The sequence below is a fragment of the Anomalospiza imberbis genome, chromosome 6 (assembly GCF_031753505.1).
Source record: "Anomalospiza imberbis isolate Cuckoo-Finch-1a 21T00152 chromosome 6, ASM3175350v1, whole genome shotgun sequence".
Lineage (NCBI taxonomy): Eukaryota > Metazoa > Chordata > Aves > Passeriformes > Viduidae > Anomalospiza > Anomalospiza imberbis.
In genome coordinates this window covers 16,181,183-16,205,192 of record NC_089686.1, presented here as the reverse complement: position 1 = coordinate 16,205,192, position 24,010 = coordinate 16,181,183, and the positions used below count along the sequence as shown (strand labels likewise).

The window sequence follows — 24,010 nt, the reverse complement described above, 5'->3', positions numbered from 1 at the left end:
CACCCTTCCGCCCGCCGCCCCTCCTCCCGCCCCCCGCAAGATGGCGGCGAGCGCGGCGCGGGCTGGGGGAGGTTGAGGGCGGCAGGTACCGGCTCTTTCACGCCATCCTCCTCTTCCCCTCGTTCTCCTCGTCTCGGACTGGAGTGGGCTCAGGGCTCGCCCCCGTGACCCCGTCCCCGCCCGGCGAGAGGCCAGGCCCGGGCGCCAGGCCCGAGCGCCGGGGCCCGGTGCGGCGCTGGAGCCGCGGAGCCCCCGCGCGGAGCCCCCGGCGCTCCCCGCGCTGCGCCCCTGCTCGGGCAGGCCCTGGCTTTGCGGGGCCGCGGCCCTGGATGTGCCATCGCTGGGTGCCCCCATCCAGCTCTGTGGAGCTGCTGTTAACTGCGCTGCTCCTAGGGATCCTTTTCATAATTATTCTTAATGTTTATTGTAGAAAGTTAACCCCACCTCTTTCTAATAAGACCTGCAAGTGTAGAATGTTAATGTCTAAGAGTTAATTGGTATCGAGCAGCTGTACTGAACAGTATTAACACCGTTAGCCTGCATATTTTCAGGAATATGTGGAGCTAGATCTAAGTAAATGAAATTTTTCTTTGTGTCAGTCAATGAAACATTTTGTCCCCCATTCAGATTAGTTCTTTTGGAGATTAAACACTTGGAGAGGAAAATGACATCGATTATCAAGTTGACTACGCTCTCGGGGGTGCAGGAGGAATCTGCCCTCTGCTATCTTTTGCAAGTTGATGAGTTTCGTTTTCTTTTGGACTGTGGCTGGGATGAAAACTTTTCTATGGATATTATTGATTCTCTGAGGAAGTAAGTAGTTCAGTTCATACACCTATTAAAATAGGGCTTGGTCTGTCTTGAAAGTTTTCAAAATTCCACGCAGTGGTATAATGTATGGTGTTGCTAAATGCAAAATTGTTCTTTTTTTTTGGTTTTGTTTCGTGTATATTTTACATGAAGGGAATCACACTGCTGAAACATTTCCTGCAAAAACTTGGGATTTTTTTTCTTATCAGTCCAGTGAGTTGTGTCTCTTGACTGTAATTCTCAAACTGTTCAGTTTTTGTTTTGGCTTGGATGATTTGTTTGTTTTTTATTGCCATAAATGTGACACAGTTTAGGGGAGACTGACCTTGACTGTCAGCTAATTTAGAATAGTTAACTAAGTTTTAATGAGAGAGGAAGCTGTCGTGCATGTAGGCTGAATACAAAGCAGTTCAACTCTAGGCTCTTGTTTCAAGTTGAATAGACTGTCAGGAAAACACCTTCTGTCAGGACACCAGCCCTGCAAAGGGAAAAAAACCCCTCCAACCCAAAATCTGTCTAGACTTCAATACTGAACTTCTTCAGATGTACTGCAAGGAGCTGTGCTGATTGCCAAGTTAGGACTGAAACATGGAGATTTGAGAAAGAAACTGAGCTTTTTGATACTGGTTTTGTAGCATTGACACACTTGCAGTGTTTGAAAAGTGAGGATTGTTAGGTACTGAGGATAATTTATAAATTTTTTTAAGTGTCTTATCTAAGAAGCGATAAAATTCCCTTTATCGTAACAGCCATTGAGAAGAATGTGTGTGCCCCACTTACTATGCAAGGGAACAAAAAACTGTCAGTCCAGCTTGTATTTTCATTTGTTTCATGTGTTTTATGCCCTCAAGTTTTTCAGTTATGATACATAGAAAGGTTTTAGTCAGAGTTCTAATTTTATGCAACAATTCGCAAGGAAAACCAAATGTTTTTAAGAGTAATAAAATCCCCCAAACTGATGTGCTACTTTTCTTAAATTATATGTTTGATATTTTCTCTATTTAAAGAAATATATTTTGATTTGATCTTTATCAATTTAAGGATTGTTGTGTCTTTGGTCCTATTGCTTGGTCACTCTCATTGGAAGAAAAGTTGTAGTCTGTTTTGGGGTGTATAAGCAATTTGTAGCACATCTGTACTGATAATATTCTTGGTCCCTCAGTTAATTTACTTTCTGGTGTCCACTTATGTACTAAGGTCTTTCTCATCAGGAGTTTGATGTGAAACTTATGTCTTCAGATCTTAAAGTTATGCTTTCTGAAGTCACTTGTGTTATGAAGTACTTGAACATTAGGAAACACCTGTAAGTTTTAATTATGATTTTTCAAACTGTCCCAAATCTTGAAGGGTTTAAGTTTCATTGTTTGGCATTCAGATTGTGTATGTATTCTCAAAATATCCCTAGCAGGAGGTATACAAAACCATACAGAGCTCCTTTCAATGGCTTTTGTTTGCCCTCTTTTTATAGGCATGTACACCAGGTTGATGCTGTTCTTCTTTCCCACCCTGACCCTCTACACCTTGGTGCACTTCCATATGCAGTTGGAAAAATGGGATTGAATTGTGCCATTTATGCAACTATTCCTGTATATAAAATGGGACAGATGTTTATGTATGATCTCTACCAGGTATGTTTAAGTTGATACTTTCATACACAACATCTTTGATATGGTGGAGTATTTGAATGCTCTGTACCTCTTTGTTTGTTTTAGTCCCGCCATAATACTGAAGATTTCACACTCTTTACATTGGATGATGTAGATGCAGCCTTTGATAAGATACAACAGCTGAAGTTTTCTCAGATTGTGAACTTAAAAGGTAAAGTTGTCACCAAAACATCAAGAAAATACTTTTAGTGAAAGGCAACTGAGCAGTTAAGAGTTAAAGTAACTTTTTTAAAGGGACTGAGTTCTGAAATACTGTGTTTTGCCATGCTGAATTCATTAGCCTCATGTCAGTCTGCATCAATTGCAGTTGTATCTAGAAATGGATAGAATTTTTACTTAATGCAGAGAGGTAATGGCAAAGAATGTTTAGATGTGTGTTTCTCTTTTGTGTTTTTGTAACTTGTCTTGAAATTTACTGGTGTCTGTTGAAAGTATTTACTTACTTCGAGGGGCAGATACCTCAGAACTCACCATAACCAGTAACACAAGGGAAAGCTTTCTAGAGCAGGTTACAGAGATGAAGTTACAGCATGTGAATGATTTAATGGGGAGATCTTCTGTGACTCAGATCATACTCAGTGTAGCGTATTGCTGGGACCTGTGACAATCAGCAGCTTTCCACTAGTGTTGAATGTGAAGATCAGAATAAAACAAAAACTCTTCTTCTTGAACAGAGACGTGTACAGGCTGACCACCAGCAGTTTGTCTCTGAAGTGCAGTATTTTACAGGTTCATGAATAGTGCTGCCAAAAGACTTGACTTCTTATTTGGAAAATAGGAAGAGAATGTTGTCCTTGAAAGACTGTTGGCCCCTTTTTGAAATAGTTGTAGCAAGGCTATGTCTACCTTGAATTTTTTTACATTTAAAGAGTAATTTTAGCATATAACTTTTTTAAAACAACTAACTTATTTTATATTTAATGGAGGTGATTTGAAAAGACTCGATGGAGGCTTTTAAGAAGATAATATATGTTTAATTATTATTACTGTGCATTTAATGCAGCAGAGTCAGTGAGTAATGGTTGTGGGTGGTCTCATTTTAATCTGACAAACATGCAGGCTGGTATCAATGACAGGGAGCAGCAGTGCATTTGAAAAATGCATCAGGTGCTGAAAATTCTGTCATCCCTGACTGCAGCACATGAACTCCTTTTCTGCTATGGTTTGACTTGAGTGTTTGTCATTCTGGAAAGCTTACAGATTGTGTAATTTATGTAAGTTTTCCTAAGTACCTCAAAAGTGATTGATACAGTAAACATTTAGTGTTGCCCCAGAGAGGATCCTGGCTTTCATCATTGTGCTTGCTTTCTTGTGATATGTTTTTTATATAATTTACTGTTGTTTATGTCCATAGTTACAGCAGCTCTGCAGTGCCTCTGAGTATCAGTGGGAAGTGGAGGGAAGAAGTGATCTTTAATTTCTTTATTCTGGAGGAAATATAACAGTGAATTGCAAAATATTTTGATGTTACTGCTTAAACAGGAAGGACAGATATTACTGCTTTTTCATACTTAGTTTGATTTTTTTTCTCAGTAGTATTTTGGGTATTCAGTTGTTTAAAATTACAATGTCATGTTCAGAGTAATGGATTTTAATATGTGTAATCTACCTAAAATACTGAAAACCTTTGTAGGCAAAGGACATGGTTTGTCAATCACACCATTGCCAGCTGGTCACATGATAGGAGGCACAATTTGGAAGATTGTCAAGGATGGGGAGGAAGAAATTGTTTATGCCGTTGATTTCAACCACAAGAGGGAGATGTAAGTTCAACATAGTAATGTATTGTTCTTAGCTGTGTTAGGTGTGTATCATCTAGTGGGTGGTAAGGAGGTGTGGAAGTGCATTTCCAGTTCTAATAAGACCACTAATTTCATTTGCATCCAGATTAATCACGTTTTGAAGCAAGCATTAGCTCTGGGTTTCTTTATTTCATTTGTTTTTATTTATTTGTAAATTTGAAGCAGGAAGCACTCAGCAGCTGAGTAATTTGGTTTCTGTACATGCAAATATCTGGAATCTAGCTGTCTTATTTTATCTTGTAAAATAGAAATGCAAAAAAGTGAGATTTTTCCTTTTTTCCACAGCCATCTGAATGGATGTTCCTTGGAAATGTTGAGCAGGCCTTCATTGCTTATTACAGATTCATTTAATGCTACTTATATACAACCCAGGAGGAAGCAAAGGGATGAACAGCTGCTGAGTATGTATTGTTTGGGCTTCAAAAATATCAGTAATGTGATTTATTAGCCACTATAAATTATTTTTGTATGAGAAATTCATTAGCATTTAAACTTAAGAATCTTTATTAAAATGTAACATGTTTTGAATTACTCTTCTCTGATGATACTGATCCTGTGAGTTAAATGTTTTTCCTAACAACAATGAACTGTATTTGAAAACAGTATGTTTTACCCAGTATCCTTAAATCTGTTCAGGGATTTTTAAATTACCTTCCTCACCACTTTCTTTTTTTAAACTCCATTTTCTTCTGTTTTTTCATTTAAAAAAAACAAACAAACAAAAGAAAGAAATACCAAGGCAGAGAGATCTTCAGAGCTACTGAGGAAACTCCAGCTCCCTTTAATTGTGCTGGAAGTGTGGATTTGGATCTCTTTTGAAGTTTCATTTGTTTCTGTGTTCAGTACACTTTTAAATATGATTACTACTGTGATATAACAAAAAAAAAATCCAAGCCACACTACAAACCTTCTAACTTTGGTTCCAATTATAAGTAGGTTTTTGTTTTGTTTTTAATTCTTCTTAGCTAATGTTTTGGAGACATTACGAGGTGATGGAAATGTATTAATAGCCGTGGATACAGCAGGCAGAGTTCTGGAACTTGCTCAGCTTCTTGATCAGATCTGGAGAACAAAAGATGCAGGATTAGGAGTCTACTCTCTTGCACTTTTGAATAATGTCAGCTACAATGTAGTGGAGTTCTCTAAATCACAGGTTTGTTTTAATTTTAAAATCCAATTATGAAGAGTAAAAGAACATTTATGCAAAAGCTTTTCTTTTTAATGGTAAAAAATGGCAGAATACTGGGAAAATGTCCTTATTCTTTACTGCATGTTTGTGTCTCAGCTCTTTTGATCAAGTAAGACAATGTCCAGTTGTGACAGTGGGCATGTTTCTTGATACTGATTTCTGTCTTTACGATAAGACTTGTTATCATAGTTTATAGTTGTTAAAAAAGAGAGCTTAAAGTACTCGTTTCAGTGTTGCTTATGCTCAACATTATTTCTACATCTGCTGTGAAATACTGAAGTAATCATCCTGCACTTCATATGAAGTGCAAGTAAGCATCCTGTACTTCATATGAAGCTTGTACTGTTGAAAAACTTGTATTTGTATAGATAACATTTTCTAATACGTATTTTAGGTTGAATGGATGAGTGACAAATTGATGAGGTGCTTTGAAGACAAGAGAAACAACCCTTTTCAGTTCCGCCATCTCTCCTTATGTCACAGTCTGTCTGATCTGGCTCGAGTGCCAAGTCCAAAAGTTGTTCTTGCCAGTCAGCCTGACTTGGAGTGTGGGTTTTCGAGAGATCTTTTCATTCAATGGTGCCAGGATTCCAAAAACTCCATAATTTTAACTTACCGCACTACACCTGGAACATTAGCACGATTCCTGATTGATAATCCATCTGAAAAAGTTATAGATATTGAGGTAAGCGTTGTCTCTGTAGCTCCAGGTTTTTATTGTGGGCCATCTGGGGTCGTCTGGGCAAAACTGAGCAGAGTTTCCTTTTTGATCTTCTGGAAGTGCTTCTACTGGTGGAGAGAAACCTGAAATCTGTATGTTGCATATTCATCAGATTGTGGATAAATTTACATAAAAATAAGTTTCCTACTGAGAACTGCAAAATGCTTTTTCATGGCATGGCAAAATTAATAGAGCTGAGCATGAAGTTCCTTTTAAATATTTATTTTTAGACAACTCGTTCCTTTGTGTTTGCATTACAATAGAAAAAAGTCTGCTTGCAGTTGACGTACAGATCACCACATATGATGGGTTGGTCTTGCTGGAAAATTCTCCCAGTTTGGGTGAGAGGAGAATCAAGTCAAATTAGTATAATATATCCCAACAGGATTAGAAGGATGAGCAAATTCTGGATATTAGGAGATAATTAATTGCTGTTCATGCTTTCAAATTGTTTTTAATAATCTGTACACCTGTGTCTACTTCTTTCTGGTGCACATTGTTAATTTATGGAAGTCCTCTGTGATTGCAGTGATAATTTCAATACTGACGATGCAGCTTTATTTTGGTTTTAGATTGGATTGAAATAATGGAATTATAGTATTAGATTATTACTAGAATTCAGTTTATTCAAAGTGAGTTGTACTCAGGAAACAAGAAACAAAATCTGCCATTGTTTTGCCACCTAGTATGACTTTGCTAGCTTCTTCTGGTTTGTTGTTAATGATAGAAAAATTGAAAAAACACTGGTCATCTAAGAGTATTTGCCTTCGCTTATTGTCGAGATATTTCCTGAAGACATTTTCAGAAATTTTTGGAAAGCTTAATTGATTTTAATATTTTTAGAAATGCTTTAATTTAAAGCAGACTGTACAAATTGATACTATCATGATGTTACCATGTCAAGTTACCATATTTTTGCCATAGGCTTGTCTTGTATGGGACATACAATTTGTACTTGCCCTTGGTGCCTAAGAACCAAATATTCTTGTCAGCAGTGTATAGGAGAAGTATTAAAGTTGTGTCAGCTACTCACAATAACTCATTTTAATTCCATCTGCAGTTGAGAAAACGTGTCAAGTTGGAAGGAAAAGAACTTGAAGAATACCTAGAAAAGGAAAAACTAAAGAAAGAGGCAGCTAAGAAGTTAGAGCAGTCTAAAGAGTAAGTATGTTGCTCATTCTGCTGTTATGATCACAGTTAAGATTTCTGTGTGATTATTCTGCTTCTTCAACTCTTTTCAGGCCTATATGAAAAAATGAGATTTTCGGTAGCTTTGTCTGAGGGTCCTGAGGAATCAGGAGTGGTTGTCTTTGATCTCTTGTTCTGATAGGCCCAGTTTCATCTGCCATTTGACTGTGAGCTCTTTCTCAGATACATAAACTGCCCTTGGCCTTGGTTAGTCAACTGTTATTTTCTACTCAGTGTGTTTATGTAATATAAAACCTGAAGAAAAAAAAAGTGCTAGGTATTTTTGGAATGTCATTTCAGGGCAGATATTGATTCCAGTGATGAGAGTGATGCTGAAGAGGATATTGATCAGCCGACTTTACATAAGACCAAACATGATTTGATGATGAAAGGTGAAGGTAGCCGGAAAGGAAGCTTCTTCAAACAGGCAAAAAAATCTTATCCAATGTTTCCAGCTCCTGAAGAAAGAATTAAATGGGATGAATATGGTGAAATTATCAAGTATGTGGTGGTAATGTATACTAACATAGTGGCAATGAAATAATCAAACACTAGAAGTAATTGAATTCAACATTTTGTCTCTTTTGCAGCATTGCTATATGCTTTTCAAACTAAGTCTTAGAGAAAGCTTATGATAAGGATTGAAGCTGCAGAATGCTGATCCTTGACCTGTGTTCACACCTCTTAGGATGTATTTTCACTCCAGGCTTTTTTTTTTTTTAATCTTTTGAGATAGAAGATTTTAAATTCTTTTAACCTGACTTTTGTGTGCTTTAAATTTCACTTTATTGTTAAATTTGTGAGGTGAGAAAACACTATTCATCCTAAGAAAATTCAGTGATATTTGTCAGCTTTGCATAAGGAATACTTGATAGAAATCCTCAATTTGCTAGTGTTTCCTAACTTATTCAAGTTCTTTTTTAAGATAGGAAGGTCATATTTTCCAAGTCAGCTCTGTTCAAATGTGGAAATGTTTGGCAGGTGTAGTAAAATTGCTGGCTATATCAGTTACAAAAAAAATCTAGTAGTAATAATCAGCACTGTTTGTTTTTATATTAGGTAGTGCTTTGATTTTACTCTAAAAAGCAAAATGCCTTTCATTCTTTAGACCTGAGGATTTTCTAGTTCCAGAACTTCAAGCAACAGAAGAAGAAAAAAGCAAATTAGAGTCTGGTTTGACAAATGGAGAGGAGCCTATGGACCAGGATTTATCAGATGTTCCTACCAAATGTATTTCTGCAACAGAATCCATGGAAATTAAGTGAGTGACTTTGTTCTCAATTCTGCTAGAAGAGTGGCATGGGTACAGTGCAAATTGGGTAAAAGGCTAGCTTGAATTTAAGAAAGTGGGAAAGAACTTGATTTTAGTTTACTTTTTCTCCCCAAGCTAAGTTGTATTTTACTAGTCTTTCTGGGAGCACAGAACAGTCTTATGGTTCCCCACTCTTAAAAAATTTGGTTTGTTTCCTGTCTTATGGAGACAGCTGGAATAGATAGAAGAAATGTTACAATAGTATGTTAGCATAGATACTTAAGTATGTTTTGTTAAAAGGATAACATATTCAAATATGCTTATTTCATGGATGACTTATTTTTTTATAACTATGTAAGTGAATTTTGTGAATGTACAGTGTTAAATACACACATGCTAATATTTGACAATTGTATTTTACAGTTCCATAATATACCTTGTCCTGACAGCTTTTGTTGATGTACAATAATTTAAAAATATCTTAACAAAGTATTTTGGAGCACTCAAAAGTTTAATCTTTTAAACCGAAACATATTATTCTCGGGTTTTTAATTCAAACTAGAGCCAGAGTTACATACATTGACTATGAAGGACGTTCAGATGGGGACTCCATTAAAAAAATTATTAACCAAATGAAACCAAGACAACTGGTGATTGTCCATGGACCACCTGAGGCCAGTCAGGACCTTGCAGAATGTTGCAGAGCTTTTGGTGGAAAAGATATTAAAGTTTACATGCCCAAACTTCATGAAACTGTAGATGCTACAAGTGAAACTCACATTTACCAGGTAAGGTACTGGAATTTTTTAGTTGTGTAACTTCTGTGGTCTGTAGTAGAGCTGTGGGAGCAGAATGTAATTTGCCCTCTGTTCTTTGGGAGAGGAGAGGTGGTACCACCTGCAAGTTCAGTTAATTTTGTGTGATCAAGGCATTAGTTGTGTTTTTCTGTCTTTTAGATAAGCATTCTCCTGAGGCTTATTATTCATAAGTATTTGAAAGCTTGAATGTGATATCAGTGTATTTTTACCTGAAGTGCAAAATGCAACATTTGTGTCCACGGGGGCATCAGTTTGCTTTATTGAAGTATTTTCACATTTATAATGCCTATATTTAGAATACCATTGTATACTAGCTGCAATTCAGCATTCTCTTTGGAATCTCAAATGGAGCCTTAAAGAGCTAGGATTAAAAAATGCTTCAAACTTAAATAGTACCTAAGAGTGAACATGTAAAATTAGGAGCAAGCTAATGATAAAATCAAATAGGATACCCATACCCCCCCAAAACTTAATGTGATGATTCTTGGTAAGTAACGTTATGATAATGTATTGCTGTGTGTTAGCCATGAAAATTAAATGCAATATATTAAGTTCTAAATAAGAAAGCTGGCATAGCTTATGTGAATTATGTGAAAATTGTGTGTGCTCCCAATTTAATTTTCGAAGTTGTTTAGAGGGAAGTCTCTCACTAACACTTTTTGCAGTAGTCCTTTATTCCTTTGTTCTTTTGAAGTTAATAGAAAAACATTGGTAGAATTGTTGAAAGAGGTACTTCTGTTTCTTTCCAGAGAAAAATCTGTTCTCCTCTAGAAAGTAGAAAATTCCAGTTATTAAAAATCATCTAGTTATGGCAGCCTTAAAACAGCGTGTATTCTGCATGTGGTTTGTTGGTTGTTGGGATTTTTTTGTTTGTTTTTTAAGGCTATGAGAGTTGCTGGTGTGTAAGAAATGACCCAGGAGAATTGCAGTGGCAATGTTGAATTTGAAAATAATAGATGTGAGTGAAATGTCAGTGTCACAGTGTCATTTGAGTGGGCTGTGCTGCACAGGGGTGGGTAGCCGGTGGTTCTTTCACATGGTTGGAGCCTTGATTGCACTATGGGAATCATGGACCTTCTAATGTGGATAACAATCTCTAAGAGTAGAGCTTAATTTAAAGGATTAAAGTCCCAGAGTCCACCAGAGGAATCAGGGTAAGGGCACTTAAAAGTCTAATACTACAACAGCCTTTCTTACAATAAAATAGTAATTATATTTTTTTGGAGCGTTGAAATTTTTAACTATTCATCAGTAACCTAAATGAATCTATAGGAACTTCCTCTGAATTTGCTAAGACCAACTGAGGAACAACTTGGCTGCAAAAAAGATTTCTGGTTTTTAAAAAGAAATTATTGCTCTGGCTGTAAATTTAAGTCAAGTTTGCAGTTCTATAGGTTCTTTTTTAATTTTAGCCAAGATGAGAAAGGTGTTGATCTCTGCTGCTTTTTAAGTTGTCATACAAGTGTTACATATATTAAATTTTAAAGTATCTTGCCTTGGTGATACCAGTTCCATCCTTTCTCTCCAGAAGAGTTCATGAATCAAACCAATTGGAAAGATGGTGAAGAGAAACTTACTAATCTTTAAAACTTGAAGTAAGACCTCTGTATTTTCCATGAAACTAATACTACTGTTATTTTTTGTGCAACCCAGGTCAGGTTGAAGGATTCTCTTGTCAGCTCTCTTCAGTTCTGTAAAGCCAAGGATGCTGAGTTGGCTTGGATAGATGGTGTTCTGGACATGAGGGTTTCCAAAGTGGATACTGGAGTTATTTTGGAAGAGGGAGAGTTGAGGGAAGATGAAGACTTAGAGATGCAAGTGGATGTGCCTTCTTCAGACTCGAGTGTGATTGCACAACAGAAGGCCATGAAAAGCCTCTTTGGCGACGATGACAAGGAAATGTGTGAGGAGAGCGAGATCATTCCTACTTTAGAACCTCTGCCACCTCATGAGGTACAGAAATGATGCTGGTCTGGATTTCTTTTATGAAGACCTCTGTATTCGTTTGTCTTTTTCTAGTGCTTAGAGGTTGATATTGTGATCTTAACTCAAATGAAAGCCTACTGAAACTGGGTTTTCATGTTTGCGTTTCTTTTTGTTAAACCTGCTGCTGTTCTTTGTTCAGCTTTTATGCTTTTCAGTGAGGATGATCTTTTGCCTCCTTTGACATTCATACATCTGTTTCTATAGTAGTGATTTGAGAATTCATTAAGTTTATCTTTGCTATAAATTTACCATAGCTCTTAAAATACTTTGCATTTTAGGAGATACTATTGTATCTTTCTGTTGAATTATTCCAGTACCTTTTAATCCTAGAGATGGTTTTTAAGATTCTCTGTTTCACAGTCCTAAATGTAGTCTGTTCTGGGAGCTAGATAATTGTGGAGACAGCTCTAAAGTCTGTTCAGATTAATGGCAACCATCATAGCACCCTGTACTGATCAGCAGTACAGCTCACTGCAGCTTGGTCCCTGGCATAGCATGGCTTGGAAGAGGGATCTTCATTGTAGCTTTCTATTTGTCTTCAATATGTGAACAAAGAAAAACCTTTTGCTTTTTGTGTTGGGTAACTTCTAAGGCTCTTCTGTCCTGAAGATGTATTGCTGCAGGTGAACAGAAATAGAACCAATTTAGAGTCCTGTAGTCTTGGGCACACTGCTGCCAACGCAATAATGAGCTCTTTGGAAAAATGGAAGGCGTTAAATAGAAGCAGTAAAATTGTGTATGTTGTTTTGAAGGTTCTTGGGCATCAGTCTGTGTTTATGAATGAGCCAAGACTGTCTGACTTCAAGCAGGTTCTCTTGCGGGAAGGTATACAAGCTGAATTTGTTGGAGGAGTGCTTGTGTGCAACAACCTGGTGGCTGTCCGCAGGGTAGGTGTTCTGTGTTTTAATATCTTTGGCAAATATTATAAAATAATATATATTATTTTAGTAATAAATAAAATCTTATTTTAATAATAAATGAAGTTTCTCATTCATGTAAAGATAATAAATTGAAACATATCTTTTGTTTCAGACTGAAACAGGGCGTATTGGATTGGAAGGCTGCCTCTGCCAGGACTTCTATAGGATAAGAGACCTTTTATATGAGCAATATGCTATTGTCTAAGAAAAGTGTTGCAAAGGTGTTTTCACTTGAACTTTTACAAACAATGGAGGTTTCTCCCAGTTCTGACTTTTTGTAGTTTTCTAATTTATACAGGGAAACCTAATTCATAAAGAACAGTTAGCTGCCATGAACATGTGAGTAACTGCTACTGTTATTCATAAATCTGTTGGTACATTCCATGTAGATGACTGTTAAACTGTTACAACTTGGCATCTCCCACATAACACATTATAAATGAGTTTGTGACTATGAACGCTCCTCAGGAAAGGTTCAATTTGTCAGGGCATGTTTTGGTTTCACAGATTTCCTGTCAAAGAGTACAAAACATGTAAAAGTCATTCTTTTGTTCTAAAATAAGATTGGATAAAGAACTATGGTTTCTTTGGTTTTGTTCGTTTTGGTTTCTGTGTGGTTGCTTTTGGTTTCAGTTGCTTGGGGGTTTTTATAGTGAGTTTGATTTGGGGAACAGTCTTAAATATCTCCCTGTTTTGTTTTTAAATTGAGGTTAGTTGAAGTACATTATTAACAGCCCACTTAAAGCCAGACTGCCAAAAGTTTCCCCAGTGTTAATCTGGCTGCATCTTAACACTGTATCTGTTCCATTTTACTGATTTGTTCTGAAACAAGCATTCCATGTTCTAATCTGCAGGATAAAAAATTTACTTGGGCAATTACTCTAAGAAGATTGGATTATATTTTCAGGCAGTTTAAAATGCAGTAATTATGCTTCAGATTAACTTCTGTGCAAACTTACAGAATTTGTAACTCCTAGCTCTTCCAAAATTATGCCAGTTATAAAACCTTTTCTAAGTTCTGATTTTAATACTTCTCCAAGTCTAAAGCCTTTATCCATGCACTGCTGTTTGTTCAGAGTGCCATGAGCCAAGTTCAGGAAAATCTTTTTTCTTGAAATCTGAGTTCACATAATGTATTTAATGATTTTCTGCTATGTTCTGTTCTAGATGACAGTAAGAATTATTGTAGCTGCTGATGCTAGGAATTTACCTTACCGTTTAGGTAAGGATAAACACAGTTTTGAGTTCATTAATTTCTCAGAAATTAACTTATGAAAACAAATGGCCTCTTGAGTTTATTTAATCCTTTCTTCCCTATCCATGTGTGAAACACCAGCTTTGGCAGTGGAGAGTTGTTTGCTTTTTACATAAAACAATGTAATATATGCTTTTTGTGTGTATGCTTAAATAAAACCTTTTGAAGAAGTGGCAAAAAATAGCCCTGTGGGCTATCAATGGAAAGATAATTTACTTTGCCGTTCATTCTCAACAAAAATTTTCTATCTGTTCTACAGACTATTCTGTTTAAAATAGTAGCTTAAAAGTGAAGACTGTATTGAACATTTGATAGAACTATATACTAGAAATGTAAAAAACTTGAAAATATAATACTGAGTGAGAATGTATTTTCTTACACAAAATCTAGGGATAACAAGATAGCTCAGTTTTGTGGGTTTTTTTTCTTAACACTGTAGAAAAATCTGCATTTCCCTTATATTGATAATCAGAGCTTCATAGAAATGCTCTGGTTTTGTAGCAATACTATGTAAATCTGTATGATGCTGAATACTTGTTGCTGAATACTATTGTATTACTACGCTTGCTGATACTAGTGAACTTTTATAAAGTGAGTTACTTTGTACATAATCATATTGGCCATAGGACTTTAACCTGGAGGGCTTAGGATGGGAAGGGATCACATACACCTGCATGGAATACACTAATAAAGAAAAAAGCCCTTAGGAAGTCAAAATAGTGCTGTTTTTTAAAAAAAAGGACAGACAGCACAGTGTGATCATAAGTCTTTCTATCAGTTTTGTTTGTTTTTCTAAGTTACTGATACAAATTCAGCTAGGATCACAACATTTTAGTGTTATCAATCACTACATTCTAGCGTGTGCTGACAGAGAATCCCAAATTAGTGCTATTACTGAGGAAAATGCTCAAGTATAAGCAAAACAACTTCTTATTTTAGTCTATTCAGTGTAAGTGTGGCTGAAGTGTGAAATCAGACCTAGGAAGCTGACATGCAAGGTGAAAGTAGTCAGCTGAGTGCTGGGACTGGAGTTCTGGACATCTGTAGAGAATGTATCACAGGCTGCACTGGTGCTGTGGGGCAGGTGTGCTCCTCAGCTGGGCATGCAGTGCTTGTAAAGCAGTGTGCACCGGAAGTCAATGCTCATTAATTTTGCCTATTCTGCTGTCAGTTCCTTGATACATTGTCAACTATGATTTGCTTTAGACAGTAATTGAACTTCTCTGTGTGATTTTCAGAGTTACTAGTCTGGTTCTAGTTTTTATCTGAACTAAATGTTTGATTTCCCCTTACCTTCACAAAATGTCAGTACTGCCGTGATCCATAAGTTGTGTTTTCGAGCTTCTACATTTTCTTCATTAGCTGTAAAAATGTGACAAAGAATACTATTTCTTATTCTGTGCTCTGTTGCTCCTGAGGGTAAGAACATTAACTTCAAACCTAGTTTTGGTGTTGACCAGTTAAAAATATTTCCTTCCAGGGCTCCTGGATAGTTCATATTACTCACATAAGAAGAACCAAGGGTATGTGAAGACACAGGCAAGGTCTCTAATGATAAAATAATAATTATAGCATTAATTATTATGCTATTCCTATTATCAAAACATGGCTTTATCCTGAGTTAAATAACATTGTTTGTGACAGTATAATTTTAAATCATTTTACTTTGACAATAAGGGCTGGAGGTGAAGGTGACAATCTTTTCCATTCTTCAACAATATTTAGATGTAACCAGATCCAATTCTCAAAATACACTGTTAATGTAAATACACCATACAGTATGCCCAGCATTCTGTCAGAGTAACAGTCTTATGAGAGCATTTTAGATCTACTTGCTGCTACAACTTGCTTAGAAATGTGGGGATTTTCCCATATCTCTGCTAGTTTTTAATTGGAGTCGAATGCTATTCATTAGTAATTAACAAGCAGAGACATGCTTCCTCCCCATCCTCCAATCTAAGTAATTGTTATAGATGGTTTTACCCTAAACCACTTGTTTTGTACAGAATCAAGATTTCTTTGATAAGGCATGACATGTATTACTACTTCAGGTAGTAAAGGGGAGTGTATTGCCTGGGGAAAACACTTAAACTTGGTTCTGGCCAGGACAGGGTTGATTTTTGCAGCAGCCAGGAGGGGCATGGCCAGGACCTAGAGGTTTTTCCATGCCACCTCAGGTTGTTTTCCAAGAATGGGTAAGGGGTCCCTTCCTGGCAGTGGTAAGGTATTCTTGGGCTCCTATTGTTGCAGAGGTGAGCATTCACATGGAAATTGCTCACTTCCCTTGTACACTTCTGTTATTAATGTTGTTGCTGTTACTGTTCATTTTCTTGTTTCGTTGCTGTTTCTGGTAAATTGGTCTTATCGCAACCCATGACCTTCACTTTTTGTGACTCCAATTCTTCTCTTCAGCCCCAAGAGGGGAAGGAGAGGGGAAGGGAGCGGTGAACAAGTGGCACGTGTTTTGGAGGGAACTCTAAATGGGAGAATACCATTCCTAAACTATGAAAACTACTAAGATTTTTTGAGTCTTTGTCAAAAGTTGTCTTACTATAAGGACCTGAATGTTGCATGATAGTCTGTTTCATGGCTTTTAGAGATGTTTTCATAGTTTTGAAAAGGAAGTGCTGGGGAAGCTGATCTCATAGTCAAATCTGATAAAGAAATGTATCTAGTAACCAAAGTTATAGTTCTTGGTCTAAAAACTGTGTAAGTCAGCAATGGTAGTTCAAAATGGGATAATGAAACTAGATAAAAGAATCTATAAAATTGTCTGTTGGCATTTATTTTTAAAAATACTTTAAACAGTATTAAGTCTTACCTTCTCTTGAGACTCATTTTGACTGGGTAAGAGATATAATACAAAGATCAAAATCTCATAGAATCATAGAATGGTTTGGTTTGGAAGGGGCCTTAAAGATCACCTGGTTTCAGTGCTCTGCCACAGGCCGGGACACCTTTCACTAGACCAGGTTGCTCAAAGCCCCATCCAGCCTGGTCTGGAACACTTCCAGAGATGAGCGATCCACAGCTTCTCTGGGCAACTTGTGCCAGTATGTCATCCCCACTCATAGTGAAGAATTTCTTCCTAGTACCTAATCTAAACCTACTCTCTTTCAGTTTAAACCCATTTCCCCTTGTCCTATCCCTACATATTTTTTTATAAAGTCTCCAGCTGTCCTGTAAGACTCCTTTAAGTACTGGAAGGTGCTCTAAGGTTTCCTCAGAGCTTTCTCTTTTCCATGCTAGACCACCCCAACTCTCTCAGCCTGCCTTCATGGGAGAGGTGCTCCAGCCCCCTGACCATATTCATGGCCATCCTCTGCAGTAGCTCCAGCAGGACCAGGTCCTTCCTGTACTGCGGACCCCAGAGCTGGATGCAGCACTGCAGGTGGGATCTCACCAGAGTGGAGTTGAGGGCAGATCCCCTCCTTCACTCTGCTTCCCACACTGCTCTGTATGCAGTCCAGGATACAATTGGCTCTCTGAGCTGCAAGAGCACATTGCCAGTTCATGTCCATCCTGCACCACCAGCATTTATTTTTGGAGTCTTGTTGCATGGCTTATTTCTTGCAAGTACAGAACATTTTCAGTTCAGTGGTAAGTGAACTGATTCTTCCTTTCATCTCTAACACTTCCTACAGTGGTAGAAGAGGAATATAGTTATGAGTATTTGGGAGAACAAGATTGTTTCATGCAGTGAACTTCAAGTTTTACTGTCTTTGATAGGTTATGTATTGCCAGTGTGATAAGTGAAAAATCAAAAAAACAACCCCACTCCTGCATTATTTAGTGGAACTTCCAGTAAGCCCTGTAACTGTTTTCCTGGAAGAGAAGGATCCATACAAACTTAAGGTCAGAAGAAACAAGTTTGCTCTATGAGCTTTAAGCAGTAAAAACCTGCCTGTTGTTGTATAATCCTCTTAGGTGATGTGAGCTGGATCTGTGATTCAACAGCTGAATGATAATGAGCTGAGCATCTGCCAAAAAGTATAGTTTGTAACTGCAATCTGGCAGTCACCCATTTTGATAATGAACAGCTATATTACTTCAGTTCTGCAGGCTTTTCTTAAATATTTTTCATCTTCAGTGCAGCTTTTTGGAAGTGATAAAAACTTCTCTAAAAGCTACTTTTGACAAATGATTCTAAAGAAATTTGCTATGGTGGTCATTTAAATTAAAAAATAATATACAACCCAAACCACAGGCTTTCTGTTGAACTTGGCCCAAGGTTGATACCAATTTTTGTAAAAGTGACTCTGGAAAATTACATGGGAAACCAATGGAGAGTGTTCATCATGTTGTGTAGTATTGGCTACCAATGCCCTTGCTGGTATTTGAGATGCGGAAAGTAGAGCATAACATTTAATTTCAATAACAATGTCAGAAATTTTGCAAGTAAAAAAAAATTCCATCTTCAAAATGTTGAAGGTTTTTATTTTTAGGTGCAACCAAAAATTTTTTTTCCTTTGTTTGTGGTTAATTAATTTATGGGAATATATAGGTGTGAAGAATGAACTCTTAGCAACACAGTTGTTAAGCAACAGCTCTTGGAGTGATTGATTTCTCAAGTGGTGGTTTTACTGATACCTTCTTAACATTGTTACTTAACTCAGTTGCCTTGTCTGCAAGAAGTCTCATTTAGTTTTCTCACCAGTTCTGAACCGTGTTGTAATACACAGCACAGTCATTTACTCAAGTGCTTTACAGCTCTGTAAATAAGAACAAGAACTCTAATTTGGAGTGAGGGAGTTTAGATTGCTGAGTTCTAGCAAAGAAAGGAGGTCATTAATAGCCTAGAGGTTTGAAGATTACCTTTTATTGGTGTTTAAGGTTGTGGTTTTATGTTAAAACAATTGCAGTTAATCTAATCCAGAGAACTGCTTCCTCTCCAGCTGTTAATTTTTTTGTAGAAAAAGCAAAAATGTGACTGATAGGTATTATACCTTATTTGCCAGTACACTTTATTTTACAATATTTTTCTCCATTGTAGTTACTTCAAACTGTGGGGTTTTTAGTCTTAAGTCCATCTGTGTAAGTTTTAAAGTCTGCTCATCTCAGCTATTATTGCCAAAGTTTCTTAGCAATAATCCTGAGGCAGGTAGGTAATGTGTCTTTATCAGCAGTAGCACTCAAATTGTGTAGTGAAGTTGTACAAGAGGATTTTGAAAGATCCTTGTAAGGAAAATATGGGATATAGTTAGAACTTAATCATCACTGAAACTTAGTAGAACTGTAAGCTGTTTAATTTCTATATCTACCTAGGATGCAACGATGGGAACAGGTATCTCAGGAATGCTTTCTGATGCCACTGCAGTGAACTGTCAAATAAAAAAAAAAAAAGATCCAAAAAAAAAAAAGATCATTTATCTAACTAACCTGTTGCATATGCTTCAATATATGAACCTGAAAATGTTTTCATGGTGTGGATTACATACCAAAAATTGTGATACCGGATATGGTAACATTGCCACTAATTTTGTAATTTTACTACATGTCTGGGGCAACAGGTATAGCGTATCCAAGTAATTATTTCTGTTAGAGCAATATTGTATCTTCGGTTGTTTTCAGAGAACTTGTTTAACTTTCATGGAGGAAAAAACCCTGAGCATGATATAATCAGTACTTCCTAAATTATTGGCAGGTGCTCTGCAAGCCATAGTAATGAACTTCTCTGGAAAATCATCAGGGAATTACTTCTGCTGTGTTGCAGCTCCTGAAGGAGTTGCACAGCTGGTGGAGCATATTGCCCGTCACCGTGCCAGACTTGGCATTTGAAAGGCTGCCAGATTGCTTTGTGCTGTTGTGCGAGTCATGGATCAGCACTTTGCAACAGTATGAGGATAGTAAGCGTTTTATTCTTTGCCCTCTGTAGGCTCACACAAGTTAATACTGCATTTATAAAGAATCCAACCTATTTGCTGAACCTACCAGGTGCTTGGGTTGCATTACCTGATTAGATTGACCTGCATGCTGCAGGAATCTATAGAGAAGTTACAGTTTTGACATACTCTAGTAAAATTTCTCTTAATATCAATGTTTGGAGTCACTCTACATAGCCTGCTTTTCATGTTTTATGTAATTTTATTATGCTTTAGAATTTCTTTCATAATCTCCCTGATTTTACTAATGCACAATATTGCAAAAGCAGTATAAAACTAGTCAACAGACTTTAAATCATTTGTGTATCTTTAAACCTCTTACGCTGATTAAAAGTGTTAAGACTATTAGTATTTTTTATATAACTGGGTCTAAATTTAGTTTCTGTTGCAGTCAAAAAACACTCTGATATTGCAAACTATGATCCTAATCTGCTTCCTTTTGGAGTCGATGGTAACAGTTTTTCAGCACAGCTTTTGTGTTTCTGTGTACTAATGACTTGAATAGTTAACACTGTGTTTATTGTAGAAATTCAGTGTGACTTTTCATTTTCTGATTTTTTTTCCAGGAGTGTCAAAATACTACTTTTGTTGTGTGGAATAAGATTTTATTTACTTCTGGGCCTTTTTTTTTAATTCTTGAATTTTTAAAAAGTTATTTGAGTAGCCCTTAGGTTACTGCTCCATTGGTTGGAAGGACAGAACTTAATTAAGAAGTTAATATTTTTCTTTATGGAAAATTCTTCTGGTTCTGCTATGGAGATGCAAAAAGAAAAATAAATGTTGAACTGGAAGAAGTTGGAAAGCATGTATATAATTCATACCTTCTAAGCTGAATAGCTGTAAAATGCCTGCATAACAGTCTCATCCTATAAAACTGCACCTAATATTCATTCTGTGTAGTGTGGTCTAACTGTTTGAATAATAACCTAATTATTATGAAAAAGTAATGAAGTCATGCCATCACATATACTGATTTTATTTCCTGCAATATTGTGCACTGCCTTTGGCCAGTTACAATGTGTGGTCTTAATTTCACATGTACACAAGTTTTATGTCATAGCTGACAATCTGATGCAAAAAGCCATCTTAAAAAACACGAGGACTACTGGTGTGGAGGTATTAGAACATCCCGTGAAGGAGATCATAGCTCTGTTCAAGGAGCCCCTTGGAAAGACTGAACATTTTGAACATTTGAGTGGTAGCCTTGCTGCTATTTACATATAAAAATGAGTGCCTTTAAGCTCATGTATGAAATGGGTAATTTACATTATTTAAACAAAAAATTGAAGATTGTATTTCTAATGCATGTGTGCATGATCTCAAAAACAGCTAGAGACTGCATTGTGTGAGCTGTACATACAAGTCAATAGTTACATATCTAAGAGTACAGCACTTGAGTGCTTCTGGTAATTTTACTCGGCTGTTCCGCTGATTGTTTTGTAAGAAACAAATAGCTTCTAAATTATACAGTTATTTTTTGATCTGTGAATGGAATTTTCCTTTGCTTGTCAGAACAGAGGCTCTAACAGTACTGAAGTGCTTCTAAAATAACTCATCTAGTCAGGGGGCAGTAGGTTTTCTGCAAAGTTGAGGACTTTGAGACTGGGAAAGGATATATCTGCCTTGGTATTCTTGGTTTGGAAATACAGTATGGATGGAGTGAAGAAAGAGCTTTAGGCAATGTGGAAGGAAGGAGAAATAAGCAAAACTGTGATGACTTTTCTAGGGAGATGGTGTTCTGCTTTGCTTGAGAGAGTTATGGATGTCTTGTCAATTATTCCCCATAGAATTAAGCATGGGTTTAAGCTTTGGAAAGTTTTAGTGGCTAATTTTTCAGCTTCTGCAAGCCTGTCGCATCAGAAGAAGATAATGGTGTATGTTTTTTTTCCAGCATGAGATTACGTTAGGATTATGAGCAGCATCATAAAGAATTAAATTCATTGATCACACAGCAGAGTCTGCAGGTCTAGGTTTGATGACTGCAAGTTGCTTACGAAGCAACTTGAAGTTCTGTGCTGAGTGATTTATGGTTATGGCTAAGGGCAGGGTTATGGCTAAGGGCAGGGTTAGGGCCACCAGGTTACAAATGGAATGTTTGTGCAGTCTCATGGGGAGAAAAGCAGAAATGAGGCTTAGTATCGATGACACCAATGCAAAAGAGCACTAAAGGTAAATCATGGGTATTCTTGGAAAATTCCACCTTATCAACTGATACTGGGTTGACACCAACAACAAGAAATTACAAGACTCTTTATTTCTTGTCTATTCATAAAGTTTTAATAAATGCAGTGCTCCACTGTCACTGGTCTGTATGGTTTTGAATACACAGCTTCATGTAACTTCTTGGATTAACCGGTACTTACATCTGCTTTTTATTTCATTATATTGATTATACCATTCTGCTACTTAATTATTCATTAGATAGTTCAATCATATGCAATGTAATTGTATGAAATCCAGAACTAGAGGGAATTTTATTGGGCTGCTCAATACTGAAAAATCTTCCTCATTTTAAATGACTTTTCATTATGATGTTGCCTTTTTTTTAATTCCATGAGCTTTCTGAAATAGTGTTTAAAACAGCGCTAATTTCCTAAGCATACACTTCTGTAAGCCTTGATTTCTGATTGCAAGTGCTCTGCCACATCTTCTGTGTATTGTGGCTCTAGATGAAGGGAAGATGCAGGGAAATCTCTGAATAGGGTATTACACTTTGAAAGTCTGCTGCCTACTGATGTATGTACAAGTGTAAAATCTCCCTCCTAGCAGTGCCACACACTGCTTATTGTACAAAACTTTGGCTTCTTTCATTTGATTGATGAAAACTGCTGAAATACAGCATTATTTACATTATTTTGAAAATTGTCAAGTCAGCTGCTTTGTTTTGACTCCCAAGGTTTCTTTTTTTCAATTGTCCAGCAAATTTGTGGCCCTGGAGTTGGTAAGTAGCTTGTGTTGCTATGCAAGCAGCTGAAATTTAGTAGCAAGGCACCTCTGATATCTAGTCTGATTGGGCATCTATCTGTGCTGATCAAATGGTATGCTTTAGGGAAGACATGGGGGAAAGATGGAAGTGGGGAAGACAGGCAGATTCCTAATTGGCTTTCTAATTATATTCCCATGGCAAATACTTAAGAATTGCTTTCTGGATCGTCAGCTTCAGCCTATCGGTGATGTCTGGTTTTAATACTCTGCTTTAGCATAACCAGCTCCTCTGGGCTTTTTTCTCTTAGTTGGATGGGTAGGAATGTTCTACTCTATGATCTGCTGTGGTAGGTGGATAGAAGAGCACTTACTCTTATACTAACACCAGGTATATCATGTAGGTGACTAGGAGCCTAGAGCTCCCTTGCTGCTTATGGAAAGTGGAAGATGTGATCCAGCACATGAGACCTTCCCCTGGTATCATCTGGGTTTCTGCATCATGGCTCCAGGGGTCTCTGTGCATTTCTTCCCCTTAGGAGTCTCTGTTTATTCATGGATACAGTGGATGGATGGTTGTCGGAAATGCCCTTTGTTTGTTTGTTTGTTTTAAATTAGGGACACTAAGCTCAAGAGAAGAGTGCATTAAAGCAGCATCCTTGAATTTTTTTACTCCAGTTTACAGTTTCATACATTCTGGCTCTTTCAGACACCTCATTGGTTCACTTGGGACACTCAGCAACTCTGTTTTCTTCTGTGAACTGTTCTAAGAAACAAACTCAGTGCTTTGTTATTTCTGCTTTTCTAGTCTTTTTAGCTTGTGCCAGTTGCAGTTCTGAAATCAAGCCAAAATTAGGATGTAGAGTCTCAGTAGCTCAGAAAGCTTGGGGGTTTATCTTGTAACACTTGTGGAGTATTGACTGTTCATTGAGAGAGGAGTTACTGTTCTTTGGGGAGACATGGATGCCTGTATGAGGCAAGGCTGTCCATAGTTTGAATGCTTCAGTCAATAAATGGGATATTAGATAGAATAGAATAGAAATTGTCTGACCCTATGTTGCTGCTTGTTCTTTACTGTTTGATAAAACTAATGCAATTCATGGAGTAACCATCTCAATAATACAGTCACAAAATATGTAGAAGTTACAAAGACTTGTCAGTCACTGTTTGAAGCATGAAGTTTTTTCCTTGGTTCTATTCTTCTGGGAATAAAAAACATGTCTAATTTTCCATGACTTTTAGTGAAATTTGATGGGCAGAAATGTCTTTTCAGAATATTATGTTCCTGAAGATAATAGTCTTGAATGGTAAAATATGAAGGAGGTTCTAGATGTTTTTGAGTGCTTTTCATCATATCCAGAAGCTGTAGAAATAACTGATTTTAGAATCCTCTTGGCTAGTTACTACTAGCTCCACTATTAAAAGAACATGGTGGAACACATTGCAGTTCAGAGATGAAAAGTACATTCTCCTGCAATGGTCAGATGACAGTAAGCAATGAACTTCAGTGCAAACACTTTCTCTGTGCCTGTCATGTGTTTGAAAAGAATTCCCAATATAAATGCAACTGCAGTATTTTTGGTGGTTGAAAAACCAAA

The 24,010-nt window shown here is 37.0% G+C and overlaps 1 protein-coding gene across 1 annotated transcript; it reads left to right on the top strand.

The window, feature by feature from the left end:
* Positions 1-26: 26 nt before the first annotated feature.
* On the top strand, positions 27-12,944 carry CPSF2 (cleavage and polyadenylation specific factor 2). The gene is made up of 15 exons (XM_068192587.1): positions 27-81; positions 625-813; positions 2,279-2,438; positions 2,523-2,628; positions 4,111-4,240; positions 4,565-4,680; positions 5,245-5,432; positions 5,863-6,153; positions 7,250-7,350; positions 7,678-7,878; positions 8,486-8,638; positions 9,192-9,417; positions 11,101-11,400; positions 12,186-12,320; positions 12,466-12,944. The coding sequence occupies exons 2-15, from the start codon at positions 665-667 to the stop codon at positions 12,556-12,558; spliced, it is 2,349 nt and encodes a 782-aa protein (XP_068048688.1). The 5' UTR covers positions 27-81; positions 625-664; the 3' UTR covers positions 12,559-12,944.
* Positions 12,945-24,010: the final 11,066 nt, after the last annotated feature.

What these genes read in the sequence shown, in the direction of transcription:
- CPSF2 (XM_068192587.1), top strand. Translation starts at nt 665, where the DNA reads ATGACATCGATTATCAAGTTGACTACGCTCTCGGGGGTGCAGGAGGAA. An exon ending in TTATGTATGATCTCTACCAG is followed by an intron (nt 2,439 to 2,522) that starts GTATGTTTAAGT and finishes TGTTTGTTTTAG; the next exon opens with TCCCGCCATAATACTGAAGA. An exon ending in TGGAGTTCTCTAAATCACAG is followed by an intron (nt 5,433 to 5,862) that starts GTTTGTTTTAAT and finishes TACGTATTTTAG; the next exon opens with GTTGAATGGATGAGTGACAA.